The following is a 21,987-nucleotide window of genomic DNA, read 5'->3' on the forward strand; positions in this document are numbered from 1 at the left end:
AGGAATGATTGAAGTAAAACTCTCCTTAAATCTTTGAAGACCTGGTGTTAGTGTTTACCCTTAAGTGGTGCCTTCTCTGCTGAGTACTAGACAGAAAAGGAAAATCCATTGTCTGCCCAGCTGCTGTAGGTGAACCTACTTGATCAGGGTGGTTAGACTAGATAGTCTCCAAAGATCCCTTGTAACATTCTGTGATTCTTTGAAACTCCTGAGATTGTCTTTTCATCTGCTTTCGTGTTTCTGAGCTTATAGGTTTCACAGACAATCATTAATGTCTTTGTTGAAACCTTGAGACAAAGGGACATATCCAGTCACATGAATCCATGACAGGATAAAACCCAAGGTAATGAAAGTTTTGTCTAAGAAAAAATACAAGTCCCTAAGGGTTTTGCTTGATTTTGCTTATGGTTGTTTGCTTAATGTAATAGTAAAAAGAACGTAAGGCAGAAACTACAAGGGTGCCTTGTATTGCCTTCAGTGGTTCATGTGGATTTGGAGTGCTAAAGCAGGTAAAGGAAAGTCAGTGGTACTAGTTTTACTCCAACAATTAGTGATTATGATGATGATAATGGCTGTAAACAAACTTCAGTGGGCTAAAAGGATGAAAGCAGATAAAGACCCAAAACACACTGGTGAATTGCATAACACAAAAGAGCTCTTTCTATTGGACTTTTTTTCGTGAAAATGGGATCCTGCTCTCTCAAGAGCTGAGGTGTAAGAATCGCTTCTTACTGTGAAAGTCTTAGCTGTAGTGGACAAATAATCCAGACTGTCCTGGGATGCGAGTTGTATTCAGGAATAGCACAAGAACAGTCTTTTGTGTAAATACCTCAATTCCAGTTGAGCCAAATGTATTTTAAGACTTTTTTTTTTTCAGTTCTATTTTAAATTTTCTGATTCATATGCCCAGGAACCTCAGAGAACTATGATTATGTGAAAAAAGGGAAAGCATTTGCCTCTTTCTACAACATTCCCATTGTGCGTGTTCAGGCAGATTTTACTCATCTGAAACCACCAATAAAAATTAACTCTGAAAAGAAATGCATGAGAAAGCCAGGACATCTTCAGTACTGAAATCTTGCTTTGATTTTCAAAGCAAAGATAAAGGTTACTAAGGAGATTAAATCAGTGGAAGACTTTTGGCCACATCAGTTCCTGAAAAATGTGGAAGTTGTATTGTCTCAGGTTGCTAGTTTGTTCTTCATTAGCTTGTAATATGTTGTAAAACATATATATATATATGTCTGCTACAAACTAAATTTAATCCTGAAGATAAAAAGAAAAGGATGGGTTTGGGGTGGTTTTTTATGTCTGTCAGTTTTCTGGAAGGTATTTTGATGATTTAAGGACCATTTTACAAAGCTGTAACAAAAATACAAACTTCAGTAACTAAGAATTGTTTGAAACATAAAACTAGCTGTAATGAGGGTTTTACAGAAGGGGTGAGGAGAAACAATACTGGTTTTCTGGCATTTAGAACTTCACGCTGGTTCTACCTAAAGATTTAATAATTGGACAGAGAAAACAAACATTATAAAGCACTGTGCTGAACAGGCTGAAAAGGGTCTGTCTGCTCAGAGGATTACCGCTGGCTTTGGAATGATGAAATAGGATGTGACTGGTACAATCATGATGTGCATAAAAGTTGGACTGGACGTAATAGCACCAAGCATTTTTTTTTTTTAATGGAAGGAATAATATTTTTTTGCTAGTATTGAGTAAGGACAGACAGTTTTACGGAGCTCATTATCCATATCTCTCAATGAACAAAAATATTTAAATGGTGTGCAGCTGAGCTCTTCCAGCTCTCCTTGTGTTTCCACCTCTCTGTATTACAGTCTTGTGCTTTTCCGTCATCTTGTCCTTTTCAACTGTCTACCATAAGGGAGGAGGGCAGGGAGGAGTGGATGGAGGAAGGAAAAAAGCCTAGAAAACTATCAGAGGTTTAAAATGAACTTCAACTGTTATTTTAAGAAAACTGAAATACTTCATGATGAAGTAAATCCCAGTCCTTGAAGAAATGCAGCACCAAATTAAAAAAAAAAGACAGAAATTAACTTTGGGAGGCAACATTCAAATTATCTGTGAAAGAAGTTGAAAAGTTCCATCCCACATATCTGCCTCCCATATTCTTACTAAAATCCTGTGAAACAGTCAAATACTATTGTCCCCATTTTATAGACATAGAACTGAGGCAGACTTGCTGAGGCTAGAAGCACATATTTCGGCCTCTCATCCGTACTAGTAATCAATTTGCAGTATCTGCAAATGCCCCCAGCTTAGTACTCTTTAAAGTAGATGTAGTAATGTTGTGAACGTTTTCTAAAAAAGGAGTAATAGACTTCCACATGCAGGAGAAAACTGTCTCCTTCTTTCACTAGGTTCCTAAGTTCCACAAGATGATAAAGCAGAAAGTTCCCTCTGTGCCAAAGAAGCTCTAGGACTTCAGCTACAAAGTCCAACAGAGCTACTGCAGCCTCCTGCCCCTCTCCTTTCCTCTTCCAAAGGACTCCCATGATATAGAGACCTGCTGGGACTGGTATTATTTAAGGACAAGGCTGCATCAAACTTGTATTGCATGGACAATAGATAACCTTTCCTTACCCCCTCTTACATCCCCCCAGCAATGACAAGCATGCATCCCATGGGCATTTGGGATATGGCATTCTGCAACTCTTTGGCTCAAAAAAATCCCTATGATCTGTACTGGGCTCTCAGTGAAGTTATTCCTTTCCTGAGGCAGGGCTGTGGGTTGGTGGTCTCTTGCAATCTGTAGTATATTAGGTGTTTGGAAGCTGTACATACTTTCTGACTTCCAGATATATAATGCATGATTAATACATTAATGATACAGTAGGAAAGGAGTAAATGGAAATGAGTACAATAAGCATTGAGAGGACAGTCTAACCCACACTCTGAAACTGTCAACCCCATAATATCATGTTGTGGTACGGGAATGACCCACACAATTCAGGAGAATGAAATAAGCAACCTTCTGAGATTTCCTTCAGAAGAGAGAGAAGACTATTCTGTGTCTTCTCATTAAACGTGATCAGTAAATCCACATTACCTTGTGACTGAGCGGTGTCAAATGACTGACCCTTATCTTTGCTAGGAGACTGCAGGCTCGGAGATTAGTGCAAAACATAGGACTGATAGAAATCAAAGCCTCTTGAAGACAGGCATTAACAAACCTTATCCTTAATAGGCTGAATGCATTATTATACACTTTAATCATCCGTGAAGGTCATAGAGTCTTTCTGTAGCTGACTGACTCACTGCCTAAGTGCATGTAGAAGCTCAGCAAGGGAATCTTGAACAAAAGCCATATCTCACAGATGGAGCATTTCTCACTCTTGTGTTGGTGCTTCCTACAGAAGTGGTCAAATCCTCTCCAAATCAGCTGATCTCATCTGAGAAATTAGTTCGCCCTGCAAAAAGAAGTGTAAAACTGTCACATAGCTGAGACAAACTAGTTTAGTCATCTCTCCCACTCACCTCCAGAGCAGCTTTGCCCGTCTGAACTGAGTGGATGCCAACTGAGTGCCCTGGCCTCACCTCAACACCTGGTATGGTGGCGGCATCCTCTGCGATGCAGCACTCTCTGGGTTTGTCCTCAATCAGTATCTACATGTGCAAACAAGAGTTGTATGAAACACAGTATTTAGTCCAAGATAATGGCCAGCACTCAAATGTTTCGATAGCAGACTGAGAAACTAATGCTGCTATTGCACTAGGGTTCATCTTGGTTTCTGATACAGTTTTGGCTTCTGCTGCATGACAAGATTTGTAGTATCTCTTCTGAACAGTTTTCAGGGATATCAGTGACTTTCAACATCTATCTAAGCATTCAGCCCTTTTTATTTCTCTTGTTCAGTTTTTGGCCTCAGCATCTTCCTGTGGTAAAAAGGTCTGTGGATTTATTGCAGTGTGTGAAAGACTGCTTCCTTTTATAAATTTTGGTTTTCTTATATTTTAATGAACATTCACTTGCAAATCAATATGGGGGAGACCATGCAGCTGTCTTAACTAATCAGATTAACTCTACATTTCCCATTAGTGTAACTTCTGTGTTTGATTTCTTTCAGAGAGCTCATAAGGTGCATAAATATTTAAATGTATAGGCTTTCATGAAAAATTGATCATGAGCCAAGATTGTTCTTCAGTGCTATATGAGAAATGCGTAAGTCCAGGAAATATTATGCTTACTTTAAACAAAGATTTTTCCATAAAGGATGTGGGTTTTATTTTTCTCTAGCAAAAATGTGAGTGAAGTTGTACAATGTCACATCTTGAAAAGCAGCATCCAAATATACAAAACTTCCCTGAAGTAACCAGGACTGAAGCAATCAAAGTATCCCATTCCAACCACTTTTTCTTAATGTTTATACAGAACCAATTTAGAGTTCTTTGACCAAAATACTGAAATTCTTAAATACTCTTTGGACAAACACGCATAAATTTTCACTGGCTACATGTGAAACTTGGAACTGTTTGGCAGATTTGTGTATTCTGCAGCCTTGATGTCCTCTCATTAGAAAATGGGAGGCTTAAGCAGAAACATGTTCCAGGTCCAAAGCATTTCTCAACACTTTTCACTGGTTCTTGTAAACTCAAACATACGCCTGTAATTTTTCTACTATTTCATGTGATTTTCACTACACTGTTGTAGAATAGCCAATTTTTCAGTAATGGCTCCCTGACCTTAGAAGGGAGCCCAAGGTTTATATTTCTAGTCACATTGTGTTTTAGCAGAAATGTATTATGTATGAAAGTTGGAGTAGGTCACTGCAGGCAACTGCTAATACATAGAATCATGAAGCTTCTTTAATTAATCACCAAGAATAATTGATTTTATACTCAGGAGATTTTTTTCTTAGTTTACAGACATAATTCAAAGTAAATGTAGACTTCATAAAAGGGCAGGTTTCTACTCCTGGAGAAAATAACATTATAGAATGAGAGGTAAACAGGAGAGGAGGGAATGCCACCTCTGACACCAGTTTGGTTTAGGGCAAAGTGCCTTCGGAGTGGCACTTCTCTTGGCAAAATGCTTTCTTCTAGTTGCATAATGCTGTCTGAGGACACGCTGATTCCTGTGCGATTCATGGACTACACGAGACACTAAACTTGCTACGATACATGACACCTGTAATATTATAAAAGCCAATGTGGATGTGTATTAGGCACCAGAACCAGCCAGAGGGGTTAACCAGACACCCAGTGCAGCTGGGAACGGCAACAGGAAGGCAAGAGAAAATGCAGGGATTTTCACAATTTGTTGTCAGGTTTCTGTAGTTGTATACCCAAACTGTACAAACACTTTCACCTTTCCTCCTGATACATACATCCTTTTTTGGTTGTACAGCTGAGGCTGTCCGGTGAGGGTGACAAGATGCAACATGATGACACTAATTAACTGTAGACACTGTCACTGTGCAGGCGTCAGAGCAAGATGCTCAGATGAAGAGCCACAGCCCAACCACAGTCCAGTATTTGCTTTAGTGCTAAAAAACATTTCACAGCATTTTTGGTGACTTTCTTATAAATAAATAAGTGGAGCACAGGCAGATAAGACAACTCTTCTCTGAGCTTTCTCCTTTTTTTGGCCTAAGTTAAATAGGGGTAATTATTTTTATTTTCATTTTATTTTCTTTATTTTTAGCACAAAATAGAAATTACTACTCAATTTCCCTTAAGTATGTACAATTCCTAGTATGTATAACTTGCTGGTTTGCTTTTAATCTTTGTTCATAAAACTATTGTGAAGACTTATACTTTAACCTTTAACTTTCTTCAACCTTGACTATTTATTCTGTCTATTCAGGTTAGCTGGAAGTTTGAGAATACACCTGTGGCAGAGTCAGGAAGAGTTTACATGGGAGTAACCAGTGTGTAGAAAAGGAATGGTATATTTGAGGCTCATTGTAGAAAGGTTATCACAGAAGGTAATGCAAATATAATAAACAGAAGCATCTGTGAATTATTATTGAGATGCAGAACTTGACTTGGCAAATTGTAATCTATTGTAATATCCTAAAAATATTATTTCAGAACCTGTGTTATTCATTCATCCCTTTCACGTTGTTTGGGGTTTTTTTTCTTTAACTTGAAAATCTCTATCAAAAAAACCATGTAGGATCTCAGTGTGAATGTTCTTTAGTGTTTTTCTGTGCCGAGTTTCCTTTTCACGAACCCTGGCTTCCCAATTTTTCCACTACAAGCAGAAAAAAATCTTTCCCTTTAAACTACCTGTTTTGCTTGGATCAGATAAACCTAGAATCTGTCACTACAGTTGCAATATCCAGGTTCATAATTGCTCAGGGAAATGAGTCCTCCAGGATGTTTGCCTCTAGGCTCAACAAGTCATTATTGCCAACAGGCACAGCAGGTTCAAAATTGTAAGCCCTTTTGGGAGAAGGTTGCAATCCATGATAAACGCTGCAGCTGAGCAGAGGGTAAATGATTAGTCCTGTTTAACAGGGATGCTTCAGCCCTTTCTTTTCCAAAGCAAAAGGAGCAACTAGAGCAACACAGTAAGACATAACCTGTGTATCTATGGTAACGCTTTGTTTTATATATTTCTATGGATTTACTTTAGAGGGGTTAATTTCATGTTTTATTCCAGGTTGCATTAGAATACATAATGATTTTGTCTGTGTAATTATTACCTGTAAATGGCTGGACTAGTTTCCTTTCTAGAAATGCTTCTCTTAATGACCGTTTGTATTGTGTGTCTAATGTATAGGTATTGTTTCATTTGTAGTTCATCCATTATCAGTTTCCTACACTAATCTCTTACATTGACGGACTGCAGTTGACACAGTATCTAAGCATGCCATCAGGATGGCACAGTAATTTTAAAATGCTAAAATTTTAATAATGTTTTCAAAATTCTCTACTGATATGAATAGTTAGGACTTTATTTTTTCTTTCACTTCTTTCTTTTTCTTTTGTTTTTTCTTTCTCTGGCTAACTTTGCGCAACAAAAATTGTCATAGACAATTCAACAACAAGAATTTGCAGGAAGGCAACTTTGTACCAGACCCTCAGGTCAGACTTAAATTTCAGTCACCTTCAGGAGGGCGCATGCCAGAGTTGAGAATATAATGCCCCCAAGTGTTGCCTTCATCCCTGGTTTTGATAATGTTGTCAGTATGGGTCATTGTATGATAACGTTGATGTAATCGAGGAGTCCCACTGCCATTTAGTACTGAGTAGATAAAAATTACCCTGGATCTTATCAGAAGGAACTTGGGAAAAGAGCATAATATTACACTGTTCCTGTAATTTTTCACAAGTATCCAGAGTTGGCTACAGGATACTGAACTTGATGTGTCTCCACTTCTGGTCCACTCCTGCTTTATGCTTTTATGAACCCAGTATAAACAAGGGACTAATAGAGAGCACAGAGCACATTTGTGATTTGCTGCTCACTCTAAAGCAGGTGCTTCTCAAGGTCCCATCAAGCATTTTATACATCATCTTTCGCTGATGGAGTTACAAATCCCATTCCTGAAGTGGCAGATTCTGGATTGCTGACTTTCCTCTTGATAGGAAGAAGCAAATGCACTCTGTTGTGCTTCTTGATATAGAAGAGGGTGGCCTATGTTACTCTTAATTTTTACTGTAATCACTAAGGAACTTCACACTAACACCAGAAACTGAGAAGCAGATCCTGTCAATGGACAGCAAGGCAAAGGTCATATTAAAAATCTCAGCTTATTCTTCCTTAATAATTCTTAGGGGCGTGGGGTTGGATGAGTAGTCACACACAAAAAAAAAATCTTCCTTGCTACACAAGAAACACCTTCAGATAAGGTTTAAGTGCAAATTTCTTCCCACCCACTTAGAAGGTTTCCTAAAAGGGTCCTGAAATCTCCGGTATTTCTCTGCTTTCTAAGCCCGCTGATGTCAGACTAATAGAGTGCTGTGGTCTTCAGGCTTCCTCCAGAGCCACCAAGAATGATATAGCTGTTACAGAGACGCACATGCCTTTTATGACTGTTTGTTATAGGACACGGTGCACCGAATTCAGACCTGGTAGATGGAAATTTGACACTCATTAAGATAATGGAGTTTCACCACATTTTATTGCCCCTGGGTATGACGAACCACAATTCTAGCATACTAAATCTATAAGAATTTATTACATCCTTATAACCTCTTTAAGATCTTCTATTTTGTCTGAAGCTAGATATTTTTCTGGCTGTTTCATTTGTGAGTAAGCACTTAACACACTACTTAACACCATCTCTATTAATGTGATCTGATCCCTGGCTCAAGTATGTTTAAGTGAATGTATTTTAATTTTAAGCCTGCTGATTTCGCTCGGTAACAACAGTTAGCATTATCCCCGTAACTCAGGGTCACTGATGTAGGCAAGCAGTTTCACACTCTTCATGGTATAAAAGTCCTGCTGGATCTCTAGGGACCCTCACGACAGCCTTCCTATTTCAGCAACAACTCCCTTTCTTATTTACCCAGGATCCGCAGACCAGGCTGTCGACTTTCAGTGTAGTGACAGCTTCACAGCTCCAAATTAATTCTCGTCTGCTGTATTGCTCAGGTGTGCCGCAGCCAGAGCGAGCCAGTCTGGGGAACAGAAGAAATGGTGCTCAGATCCATTAGATTTCGATATGTCCCATCTCAAGATGTTTCTCTGTTTCAGTGACAAAGGTGGAGCAGTTTTGTACCCACTCAGGATGTCTTGTCTAATTCAAGAAGAAGCAAAGAGAAGTAGATTCTGCATTTTGAAAATGCCAGGGTAGAAAAAGTATTTAAATTGAAGAATCCTATAATACTTCCAGGTGAATTAAAGCTCAGCTGTGTGGTAAGAACAGATTTCAGTTGATGCATCAAAATCTGACAATCCCTTTGGTGTAAAAAAATGAGAAAAAGGAGAAAAAGATGAAAAACGCTCAGTACTGATGAAAAAATCAAATTGACAGTGGAAAAGGAGAGCGAATATTTTATGGTTTTACATCACAGCTTGTAAATACTTCTGATAAATAAAGAACAATAGTCAAAATGTGTGATGCTGTTTTTCTTTGAGAAAAAAAAATTGCCTTTCTTTCTAGAGCATAACCGTATTCCCAGTGTTACATCTAACCCATGGATATTTAATTCTTTTCATGCAGCTCTGGTTAGGAAGGAAGAACACTTGCTTAGATCCTCAGAGCAGCAAGTGGCTTTAAATAGGATGTTTAAAATAAAAAAATCTTTTTCAGCTCTAGTCAACTAGCTCAGCCAGAACTACTAACTTTCTAGATCAGAAGTTGCCAGAAACATTGCAAGTGTTCTGAGACCATCTGACATACTCCTGTCCCCTCTCTTCTCCACTGCATATGGTCTGCAAAGGAGATACGAAAGCAAAGAAAGGGACCCCAAAGTACCATATGGAAGTATTGGCCACCAGGCATCATGTGAAGACCCTGTATCTGGATCTTCATGGAAACAGAAAATTTGAATCTAATTATTTTCTGGGTAAAATACCACTAACTTCACAGGAGTGATTTGAATTTGGGGAAATGTTTAAATTTCACTATGATTCTAACACAGAGAAAGAAAATGCTTCAGTGATATAGTTGATCTCTGCTGAGAATTATAGTGTACTCTGACTCACATGAGAAAGTTTTAGGAAATTCATGCATGTAGAATGTATCCAGAATGTTTCTGTTTTGATCTCAGAAACCACTAATCAAAATTAAAATTGTATGATTTCACTGTCTGACTCATTCTTCACCTGCAGGGAGAAATGTAAAGATAAAATTCAAAGGGAATCTTTATTGTGTAAATCCAGCATCTCATTATTTGAAGGTGAATTGATGTTTAATGCTTGACTTATATTTTTAATGTAGTAATTGTGTTATCTTGAACACTGTGACTTGTCCAAGGAATTTAGCCAAAAACCTCTGGAACTTATTTTTAATGTAGTTGAGGAAAGGTGATACTTCGCTAACGAGCAGCATTTAAGATGCTTAAATTTTCCTTTGGACTTATTCTTTATTGCAACTGAAGTAGATTGCACAGGTTATTGTTCTTGGAAAAAAAAAAATCAGCAAAGAGTCCCAGAGATTAGCCATCTTGAGAACTGATTGAGTTGACCAAGGAGTTCATGTGAAGTGGTTTTGTTTTTCAGACACTGCAAATGGATGTAAACAAGCTGAATATCACATTGCTTCGGATATTTCGCCAAGGAGTGGCAGCAGCACTGGGACTGTTACCTCAGCAAGTTCATATCAACAGACTCATTGTAAGTACCAAAGGGCTGTGTATAATAAAATGTACCTGGTTATTTGGAATTATCTTAAATTTATTTTCCTGTCACTATGGAAAAATGCAATAAAATAGGACAGAAAAATAATTTTTTCCAAGTTTTTTTTTTGTAACTGCACTACAGAAAAATAGATCTCCGTTACAAAATCATTTAAATTTTACTTTGAAAGGAAGCCGTTCTCAGTTACAGTCTAGAGAAAAATTAAGTCAGAGAAATCTCTTTTGTATCCTATTCATAAGCAGATTGCTTATCCCCTAGTTTTCATTTCAGTGCAGTTCTACATCACATTCATTAAAAGACACTTAGGTATGTTTTGTTTCTCAAAGGTTGAATATTGCTCAAAAAATACATGTCATTCTGCCTTTCAAAGGCATTTTCACAATTTATCCTCAGACTTTCCATTAGTAAATTAAATGTCTTCTCACAACATTAATATTCATGTTTTTCTATTCAGCTATAATAATCTGTGCTCAGAAATTATCTTGTGGACTATGGCATTATATTTGCAAAAGATGAAGGCAAATTTGCTTCGAGCAACAAAGACTTTTTAAAAGCAGTTGCTGTTGTATGGTTTTCTGTGTGTGGTTAAGAGCATCCATTCTTAATACTTGTCTTTTTATGACAGTTTTGCCATGAAGCAAAAAAAAATCCCAACATCAGGTGTATATTGCTAGCATTCAATTCACACTGCAGAGGGAAGAAGAGTTATTTTATTTTATTCTACATGCAGTTTGAACATTAGGGAAGAAAACTGACAGGTTTAGCATAAAAGTATTTCCTGCCCTGGTAGCTTGATAGGATTGTGTACATCAAAAAGGATTATAAAACCTCTTCAAGTAACATCTCTGTGAGAAAGGATCACACGGGAAGTACAGTGGAAAGGATAAATGGGAATGCAATGCAGCCCTTTTCATGTTCACCAGGGATGTCAGTCATTCATGACAAGTGATGCTAAATCTCCTTTGTCCCCTGCACTAACTAGAATGAAAGGTTGAAAGACATATTCTGAAAAAAGCACAAATGAATAAGGAACATTCCAAACTTTGGGATGTGAATTTAGACATGTTAAGTCACTTAGTAGTGTTTTTACTATGCTCTGTGGAAATTATGTAACTAAGCAGAAAAAATACACTCTTTGTTTCCCTACTGGCTCCATGGCTTTTCCCTTTCTCCTCTCATTTGTGATCTAAGGGAAGAGGTAATGTTATTTTGCACCTGCATATAGCTCAGAATACAGAAATTACTATCAATTCTTAACATCTGTAAAAGTCTGCTAATTAATATTTTTGTGATAATGCTAGTTAATATTTTCTCTTTCACGGGCACCCCCTTGTCATGGGGAAAGAGCTTGTGTGCCCTTGTGAGGTTGAGAGTGATGCTGGTGGTGGCATGTGCCTCCGGTGGGGTCTCCCAAGCCTGACAGGTCTCAACTGAAGGGTCAGACAAAGTGTGTCCACGGGCAGGATGGGCTCACTAGCCTTTGGGCAGCCATCCTAGGAGAAGGACAACTCTGACTCCAAACCCGGGCAGATGGAGCTCGTTTAGCCTTGTAAGGCATCCATCATCTAAGAGAAGGATACTCTAACAAAACCTACGACCCGAGGACTTCGCTGTCACCGTCCAAGCTCACTAGGCCCTGGCAGATGAACCCTAAAGGGTAGGGCCAGTCTTGCACACGCTGCGCCTCACCTAAAAAATCCACCACGCAGGCTTGAAGGGTGCACTCACGTTTGCAAAGTCCTGTAGCAACGGGCGAGAGATGAAACAGCCGCTTGCAGTAAGAGTGGGTAAATCCCTTCCCAAATCTTCATCTGCGAAGCCAAGCCATGATGGTGATGAATTAATATTTTAGAGATATAAGAAAGACAGAAAACTTCTGCCCTATTATTTTTTCTAAAAATGACACACAGACAAAATTCACAAGGGAGAAAAATGTATCTTAGGAGACATTATTACCACTTTGCATCCTTCTAACATGAGACAGTTCCTCTCATGTGGAGTGCTGGCAAGCTTGCAGGACACATCAAAATTAATCTCACCTCACTTCAGCCTAGTCTAAGGCACTCATCTAGGCTCCCTGTAAAAGCAGTTTAGAGAAGGGTAATGGGAGGAGGAGAGGCACTTAGATCCTGATTATTTTAGGATGGATTAAATAATTTTCTAGAGCTACCAGTCTCTCTCTGCTGACTTTGGAGGTAGTTTAGATGACTGAAGTGAGGTAAGCTGACTTCCTCACAAGTGAGCAGCTCTCAAAAGTCATCAGGAGGCTGCAGCCAGGACGTGGTTGGGTACAGGGAGAACAGAAGGCCTGCTGGCCCCTTACGTATAACACCACACAGTGTGCCGGGAAATACTCACTGGGAATTTCTGGTGTCTCCTTAGCCTTTTCAGTAAATCTTCTTCCCATAAAGACTTTTTAATGGGCAGAGGAACTCCTAAACAGAAGAGGCACAAATACTGGGAACGTTGTGTCCCCACTAAGCCTTGCCTTGTGCCTGCTACCTACACCCAGAACCAGCCACCTACCCATGTCAGAGCATACCCCACCAAGGACCGCGTCCTCAAATCAGCTTCCTCAGCTTGACAAAAGTCTCTGCTGTGGACTGACGTTCCAAGCCTATAGGTCTGTTTTCACTCCTTATTACTCTGTTGGTCTGAATAGCCCCACTGAGAAATGACCAGTCCCACTAGTAGCCAATGTCCTTGCTAATCTTATCAAGCAGATGGAGAAGTGGCAAATGTGAGAACATAGAGGCAGATGTAGGGTAACCATGTTGGAAATTGTCCCTTTCTGTGCAGCTCTACTTCTGAATGCGAAACTAGATATTTTAAGAATAGCAAAAGATGTCTTTTTCTTCTCTCAATAAAGATAATGATGCACACTCAAGGTGAGGAGGAGGAGGTCGGGGAAATCTGGATTATCCCAGTTTGAAGTGATCTCTTCCATCCCATACTGATGAATAGCAAATCACCAGACTGGTGAGGTTCTTGTCCACACAATGTCCAAGGCAGCAATGCACATAGTAACTCCATGCTTACCTTGTGTGCGTGGAACCCCCCAGGTCTGGACTCTACATCACAGCTTCTGCTAAGTTGTCAATAGGTCTGGGTAACTCAGGTTCCCACACCTTGTTTGGACATTGACACTGTCTGGAGTGGTGGTCTCAGGTGCTCTTCTGATCTAACACAACCGGAGGAACCCTCTGGCACTCTCTCCTTTTGCTTCTTTGCAGTAGAGTAAGCATCATTGACACCTCTAATACAGCACCTCTTGGGCTACCAGGACTGTATCAAAGACACCAGCAAGAATTAACAGAGGGGAGAGTAGGCATTCTCAGTTTACCCATTAAATGTAAACAAAACTTTTCTGGCCCTTTCATATTCTGCCATTTGTGGAGTTGCACTGCAGTCGACTAAAAGGACTTTATACTTTGTTGTAGTATGTGTCTGCAATGTGTTAACCCAGGATTAGAAAACAGTGCCAAAATACCATAGCATTTTACTAAGCATTCCTGTTTAAGGACCACCTTCTAAAACAAGGCTGTGTTTCAGCTCAGATCAGATGAACTATCTGCTAAAACTGGCACTTTGCCGTTGACCCCATCCCATGGATCCTTCCCTCACCATGTTATATTGACCTGTCTTGTTTAATGGTACTAGACTCTGTAAGCGGGTACCTTGTAATAGTAAATGTGCCGTTGACCCCATCCCATGGATCCTTCCCTCACCATGTTATATTGACCTGTCTTGTTTAATGGTACTAGACTCTGTAAGCGGGTACCTTGTAATAGTAAATGAGACGAAACACACATAGGGTATTTGCATTTTCTTGCACAGTGAGATTTAAGGAGTCAGGAAATAGGTGTACTCTCCTTACAGAACCGGTTGCAGCATTTATATTACATCCTTTTGGGTTTGGATATATAGTTGCAATCTATAGACAGAAGATATCATCTAACTTCAGACCCTTCCTATGATTCTGCATTTTTGTTTTTCCTAGGGGAGTAAGAACTGTGTGGAGCTGTTTGTGTCCCCACTGAACAGAAAGCCAGGAATTTCTGAGGCGCTCCCCTCTGAAGAAGTGCTGCATTCCCTTAATATCAACATTTTGCATCAGAGTTTATCCCAGTTTGGAATAACAGAGGTCTCCCCTGAGGTTGGTTATCAATTTTCTAACCTGTATTTTGTTATAGATCAGGCAGTTATTACATCCCTGATAGTTTTCAGGCTGAGGTACTCAAGCATGAGGCAGCAAATGTATGAGCTAAGGTGCCTTTAATGCTATAAGGCAATTATACAGCTAGGCCAGTTTAATTACTTTAATAATGCTTCATTAGCCCGTTTAAGCATTAATATTCAGGTCTTCCTCACACAGCTGGGCTACCATTGAAATCAGAATTTAGATACTAAACATACATCAATTGCTTTAAAGGAAGTCGGCCCAAGGACTTTTGGTGTATTAATGTGGGTTGTCAGGTATAACCATTTCAGCAGAGAGATAAATGAAGTGCAGATGTCGGGTGTGAGCATTCCTACCTGTGCAACTTGTGCCTGACTTGATTCTTAAAAGCTGAATCTGTATGTGGTACCCATGCTTCTTTCTATTCTTGGGAGAAATGAGAGATTAATTCTGTTTATCTGCTCCAAAAAGAGGGCAAAAATAAAACTTGTAGCTATTTGTATGAGTACATCCACTTGGGGCGGGGCGGGGGTGGGGGGTGGGATGCGGGAGTGGATGGGGTGGATCCAAAATGTCATACAAATTAAATTTGCTTAGGCAAACCCACTGTGCATTTAAAAAAGTCATTGTAAAGACAGGATCCTTGGCGGGGGGCGGGGGGGGGGGGGGGGGTGGGATGCGGGAGTGGATGGGTGCAGTGGAAACGGAGAAAGCTATTTCAAAGCAGAGACTGCACTGCTGTCTGCACGGTGTCCTGGACGCTACCGCTGAGATAGGCATCTAATTCTGGGCTGACCACTTGAGCCATGCACAGCAAATGAAAAAAAGCAAAGACCTTTAGGATAGGAAATCACTGAACTCGTGGACATGGTGACATCACATTGCATTTTATTTAGTGTCTTAGAAACCCTTACCTGCATGTAAAGACACTCAGAATTCAGTGGGAGGTCTGAATAAGTTGAAACATGTTATCAAGAATCAGCATTTTTCATGGAATGTCCCATTTTGACAGAGGAGATGTCTATGTCCAAAATAGTGCAAAAAACAGGGAGGTTCTGATGAGCTGTGTGTCCACCTTTGGGTAAAGAGTTCTTGGGTTTTTTAGATCCAAACCTGTGTTTGAGCCATTGCTGAATTAGTACTGGCTGTTACGTTCACCTGTATTAGAAATGCTTTTGTTCATTTTAAGTGCTCTAACTCTGTTTAAGAATCTGGAGGGTGTCTTCGGTACAAAAAACGAAATAGCGAAACAAGGCCAGTTTAATGCAATTTTACATGCTCTGCTGCAGCAGCCTGCCACTATAAAAGTAGGTGATTTTCAGGTTTTAGCTGTTCTAATACAAAATAAAGCCAAACAGTGCTGTTCAGACATCAAATCAGGTCCTTATATCTCTCATCAGTGACCTGAGCTAAGCTTCCTTTAGGTCAGAATTTCTTTTGTTACTGAAGCATATGAGTCTGGCAGTTGTGATGGGTGCAATTATCTGTTCCAAGTACTTCAGTTGCAAATAACACTTCAGGTACACATGGGACAAGAACATATATGAATAATAGATGAATGGAGAAATGTCATCAAGCTATGAAGAGATGCTGGAAAAAAACACGGAGCTGAACTCAAGATCTCCTCTTGAGTTAGTTAGATACATTTCAATAGTCTGGAGTGCTCAGAGATAGTAATTTTCTCTCCAGAAAAAAAAAAATATAGACCAGATGGAATCTTTTAGAAAAGGTTTATTACTATGAAAGTTGTGCAGGCTCTAAATCCTTCTAATACTGTTGGAGAAACAAAAGATTATTTTAATATTTCAGTTTCTAGCAGTTTATACAGCTAAAGCCCTGATTCTGAAAAAATCAAGCAGCTTTATACTGATAGATATTCCTTTGGGTTCTCAATAGTTTACATGTGTGAGATTTCATAGAAATTGGCAGCTAAAAGACAACAACAAATAATCTTTACTTGCTCAGCTACTAAGCAGTTATTTTCTCTCAACTTGCTCTAAGAACAAATCATGCAAAAAAAATAAAATAACAGCAAAGAAAATCAAAACAGGCAGACCTTTGAAGGAAGATAGTTAGAGAAAGCTTTACATAGCTTTGACACGTTATTTTACCCACTGTGTGTGTGTATTCATGAGCTACCAATAATAATTAAATCATGAGCTAATAAATTGTACACTCTTCCACCAAAATGTCTGAATGCTTCACAGGCAGTATTGTAGATGCACTATCAGTGTATCTGTGCAGAAAGAAAGCATTATCTGCATCTTTCTAGGTGGGTGGCTGACACAGAGGTGTTAGGGTTGGAATTTGTCTCCTTTTTTAACTGCCTATTTCAGTATGAAACAGCTGCCTAGGCTTGAAAGTCTGCTGTCTTGCTCTAACAGTAAACAGAAAGGCAGTTCATCCTGTCTCTGAGATACCGCTTCTGAGACTGCTCGGTTAACTCTTTCTAACAAAGCTTACTGTAGCTGAAGAGGGCTAATTGTGGCGGAGATTACCCTGTCCTGAGAAACGTTACCAATATTATGTAGGAAAACCCAGGTGGAAAACCAAAGCTCTCTGCATAAAGTCTCAACCCATGTGATAGCATAAACAGCGAAAGTCTCAGTGGCTGTAGGTGACTGGAACTACATTCCCATTCATTGCAGTAATAACTTGCCAGGTCATCAGATGATTCATTAATCACTGTTTGATCTATTTTCAATTAAATTGCCTATCTCAAAATTCATATCCTAGTTTCTTATTCTGAACCACTAGAGTCCTTTGCTGCCTGGTGTAGAATGGGATACATACCTGTGGGAATGTGAAAATTTAATTTAATGGAGTTGTTGCCATTGCAGGGATCCAGGGCAATAGCAATACCTTCCATATGACCTTTGTCTTCCAATAGCCTATTGTAGTTGCAGCAATTGCTCTTTTGTTAGGGACTTAAGTTTGTGTCCGAACTGGGATTTAGGATTGTGTTCTGCTCCGTGGTTTGTATCAGGGCCAGGAGCAGACCACCCCAGAACAAACTACCAAATTTCGTGCTTGTTCGTGGGACTAAATTCAATGACTCAGGCAGCCCATACTATTATGGTGTAGGAATCCTGACTTACTGATGTCTTTAAATTGAGCGCAGAGAAAAAAAGAAAGTATTACTGGTTTTCAGAGCTTAATACAGTAGAAGAGAATTTAAAGTGGTTTTGAATGACAAAAATAACCAGAGTTACAGTAAATAAAATAAGGGTTACTGTCTTTGGAGAGATAAGCTATCTGCCAGCTAGGAGACAGGGCACTAAAGAAGACATTTCCAGAGTTCATACCAAAGTTATACAGTCCCAAAACGTACCGTTACAGCCTGCTTGCACAAGGTTTCTGTTGGTTGCCTTCGAAGCGTGTGATGCTAACTTCTTAGAGAAGAAATCAAAGGAAGCAATCATGCACTTAAAGCATACAGAAACCTTAAGTCATTGTAAGGACAAGTGATCAAAGCCTATAGCTTAGAAATTGCAACAGTCTAGACTGACAGAGGTGCCCAGGAGCAAAGCAGAGTACGAGGACATTCTCCTGTGATCAGACAAGACAGACATAGTGTTACACCTGCACAGGTACACTGAGAGCAGAGCAACAGGGACAGGAGCCTTGCAGGCCTGCTAACTTTGACGTAAAATCACAACACTTTATCACACACGCATATATGGTAGAGTCTTGTGAAGACTCCTTAGGGAACGGACTCACAGAATCACAGAATCATCTGGCTGGAAGAGATCTTTAAGATCATCAAGTCCAACCATTCACCCTGCACTACCAGGGTCCCTAAACCATGTCCCTCAGCACCACATCTACACATCTTTTAAACACTTCCAGGGATGAGGACTCCACCACCTCCCTGGGCAGACTGTTCCAATAATACATAGCCCTCTCTATAAAGAAATTTTTCATGATATCTGGCCTAGAACTCCCCTTGCGCAACTTAAGGCCGTTTCCTCTCATCCTGTCAGTTGATATATGGGAAAAGACTCCAACCCTGACCTCTCTACAATCTCCTTTCAGGTAGTTGCAGAGATCAATAAGGTCTCCCCTCAGCCTCCTTTTCTCCAGGCTAAACAACCCCAGTTCCCTCAGCTGCTCCTCATGGGGCTTGTTCTCTGGACCCTTCACCAGCTTTGTTGCCCTTCTCTGAACATGCTACAGCACCTTAACGTCCTTCTTGAAGCGAAGGGCCCAAAACTGAACACAAGATTCAAGATGTGGCCTCACCATGGGAGGTGAGAATCACTTCCCAAGCTCCTGCTGGCCACACTACTGTTGATACAAGCCAGGATGCTGTTGGCCTTCTTGGCCACCTGGGTTCACTGATGGCTCATATTGAGCCGACTGTCAACCAGCACCCCCAGGTCCTTTTCTGCTGACCAGCTTTCCAGCCGCTCCTCCCCAAGCCTGTAGCATTGCAGCGGGTTGTTGTGACCTATGCTCCAAGGGCACTTGGCCTCGTTGAATTTCATCCAGTTGAACTCAGTCCATTGGTCCAGCCTGTCCGGATCCCTCTGTAGAGCCTCCTGACTTTCAGGCAGATTGACACACCCACCCAACTTGGTGTCATCTGCGAACTTACTGAGGGTGCACTCAATCCCCTCGTCCAGATCATTGATAAAGATGTTAAAGAGGACAGGCCCCAATACTGAGTCCTGGGGGACACCACTGGTGACCAGCCACCAACTGGATTGAATTCCATTCACTGCCACTCTCTGTGCCCGACCATCCAGCCAGTTTGTTATCCAGTGAGTCAAACACTTGAGGGTGATGCTTTTGATAAGGTACATGATGATAAGCCTTTCTCCCTGCAGCCAGGTTTGCTCTGGGACATGATGGTGCCTGAGCTACTGGAACTCCCCTCCCATCCCACCTGCTCTGGTATTCCCCCTCCTTTATTAGCTGTGGCATTTACAGCTTAGTTTAAGTTAATTTTCCTGACCTCTGATGGCAGCGATACATTCCCACTCCTCAAAAACTATCTGAAAGTCTTTGTGGACTCTCAATTAAAGGAAAATGTTCCTAACTGAGAGAAATGTGCAGAAACATCAGTCAATTGAGACACAGCATATCTCCATGTGGGAGGCTCACTGTCCGTGGTCATGGACAGAACTCCTCTCTTTTTTGTTTTTCCCCTAGCATATGGCCATCCTGTGAGCTTGTTTTCTGGGCGTCAACAATTTGTAGTGAGCACGGCAGTTGCCATCTTTCTTATCAGTTCTCCCAGACCAAGGAACAAAGTTCTGAATGAGCAGTACTGATGTTTCAGAAAGCAATTACTTACTGTGAGAGGGCGTGAGATGACTCAGTTATTAGAGGTCACAGCCTCTTCTGTCATTAGGAGGCAGCTTAAACAATTATTCTGTTGGGCTGCTATTAGATCTGGGAGAGAGATTTGCTTGGTTAAGTGAAGGCACTACTGTTTCAAAATGGTAGGCCAGATATGTTTAAGTTGTGTTTTTTACTCTTGTTACAGCATTTGTTAATATCTTTTGAACTTTATGTTTAGAAAGACAAATCAGGGAAAGATGCATCCTGAACACGTGTATCATTAGACAGACATCATAGGGATTAATTCTGTTAGACTCAGTTATGTATATGAAGTTTACAATAAAATATTTAGAAGATTTGTGACACTAATGAATTACAGTTAATTTAAGTTTCTCACACCTTGAGTCAAAACATCCTTTTAGTTCTTCATTTACTTTTTAGTGTATTTGTCCTTTCAGTGAAGAGGTGAAAAAAACCCCATTTACTCACTTACAAAATGTCGGCATTGTCAATTCTCCTTCAGCTCCTGCTTTTTACCTAGATTTCCTCCTGAGATTTCTGAAACACTGGAAAGCCATCAGGTAACCCACCGAGGGTCAAACAGTTCATAGCTAATGGGCCAGAGCCTCAGCTGCTGCTGTTGCCGTGGATTCCCGTGGAGCTCAACAGGAGCAGTCTCTAGTGCAGAGCAGCTGCAGATTTGGGCTCTGAGCCAGTACTGGGACCCAAGTTTTGTGTCATGAGCACAGCGGAATAACCTTGCTGTGCTGAGGTAGCAGATTGCACCGAGAGCTGCACCCTGTTGGAGCGACAACACTATTTGAATATGTCTAGGAACAATTTTTGCAGAAATATTTGGCAAGATTTCCAGCTTATCTTTGAAAGCCCTGGGTTTTAAGTTGCTCTCTAAACACCAAGCTGACACTTACAATACCTGCAATACTTTTAAGCCCAGATCATGAAACAGTGCATGATTACACACACACACACACACACACACACACACACACACACACACACACACACACACACAATCTAAAAAGTGTATGAGAACTCACACACACACACACACACACACACACACACACACACACAAATACACTAATTTTACAAGGTCTGTTTCTGTAGTTTAGCAGAAGGGGGTAAAGGATTTCCATTCTGGTCCCTAGGGCTGTAACTTCCAGAGAAAACTCTTCTTTATTATGCATTCAGTTCTAACGCAGTCAGCTCCCAGTTTTACAGAGGCAATCTTTTTCAGCGAGCAAGCCTCTGTTAATTAACCATGCTACCAAGTACTTCCCTAAACGTTTTCATTTTGTGGTGGTATGATCTGTGAATCGTCCTGAATCTGTGCTGACTTTAGACTTTTCCAAGCAAGTAGGTCACAAACCTGTGCTGAAAGGAGGACCATGAAAACTGTATTGGGATGCAGCATGCAGCAGGTTTTTGTCAGGTTGTCCTCTCTTCCCCGGGCCATGATCTCTTCCTGCTCAGCAAGCCTGTCCGCATGAATTCTACTTCATCAGGATTTCCTGTGTTTGGGAGGCTGATGGACACAGGGAGTTTTCCTGATGTATTAAATGTTCAAAAGAGCAGGATAACAGGTGGCTAAGCAGACTTTGAAGCATGGGGTACCCTTGTAAACTGCTAGAGGGTCCTTGTAGTTACACAGGTCCAATGAGCAGCCACTTACCTTCAAATGGAGGAACTTTCCGTTGTGGAAAAATGCCAGCCCTCTTATACAATGTCCTCAGAGAGGAAAAACGGCCACCTTGAGATGGGAAGACAATTCGCTAGTTAAATGAGAAGTTTAATTAAAGCCATTAGGGAATTTCAGCACAGAAAAACACTAAGACCTTGAACATTTACAGTGGAAACCAGAATTTAAGAGAATCATTTTTACTCAACCTGAGAACAGAAAGTACACAATTAAGAAAAGAAAAGCAATTAGCTGAAAATTGAGAGAGCAATGTCTACTGAACTGCAATTGTGGAAACACAAGACAACATACTTTATTCTAAATAATATATCGCAGTTAGACTGAGGGTACATCTACTCTGTTTTTACTACCAAATCTCTGTTTGGAAGCATAGTGAAATTTAGTAGCCCAAGCAAGTCTCCACACAGCAATAAAGAAAAAAAAAACCAAAAAAGCTTTTACAATTGTTATTATTTTAAAATCCCCGGGAGTTCTGGAAATTTTAATGCGCACAGCTGTTTTAGAAATGTACTATCAGCAGGA

The 21,987-nt window shown here is 40.3% G+C and overlaps 1 protein-coding gene across 1 annotated transcript in view; it reads left to right on the plus strand.

Annotated features, from left to right (window-relative positions):
• PTPRR (protein tyrosine phosphatase, receptor type, R) overlaps positions 1–21,987 on the plus strand; it is a gene marked incomplete at its 5' end in the record, with an annotated part of 134,833 nt that overhangs the window by 49,957 nt on the left and 62,889 nt on the right. Inside the window, 2 exons of the mRNA XM_010134139.1 lie at positions 10,142–10,255; positions 14,280–14,435. Of these exons, the coding sequence (XP_010132441.1) occupies positions 10,142–10,255; positions 14,280–14,435 (270 nt within the window). The remainder of the gene's footprint in view (positions 1–10,141; positions 10,256–14,279; positions 14,436–21,987) is intronic.

The sequence above is a fragment of the Buceros rhinoceros genome, unplaced genomic scaffold (assembly GCF_000710305.1).
Source record: "Buceros rhinoceros silvestris isolate BGI_N320 unplaced genomic scaffold, ASM71030v1 scaffold10714, whole genome shotgun sequence".
NCBI lineage: Eukaryota > Metazoa > Chordata > Aves > Bucerotiformes > Bucerotidae > Buceros > Buceros rhinoceros.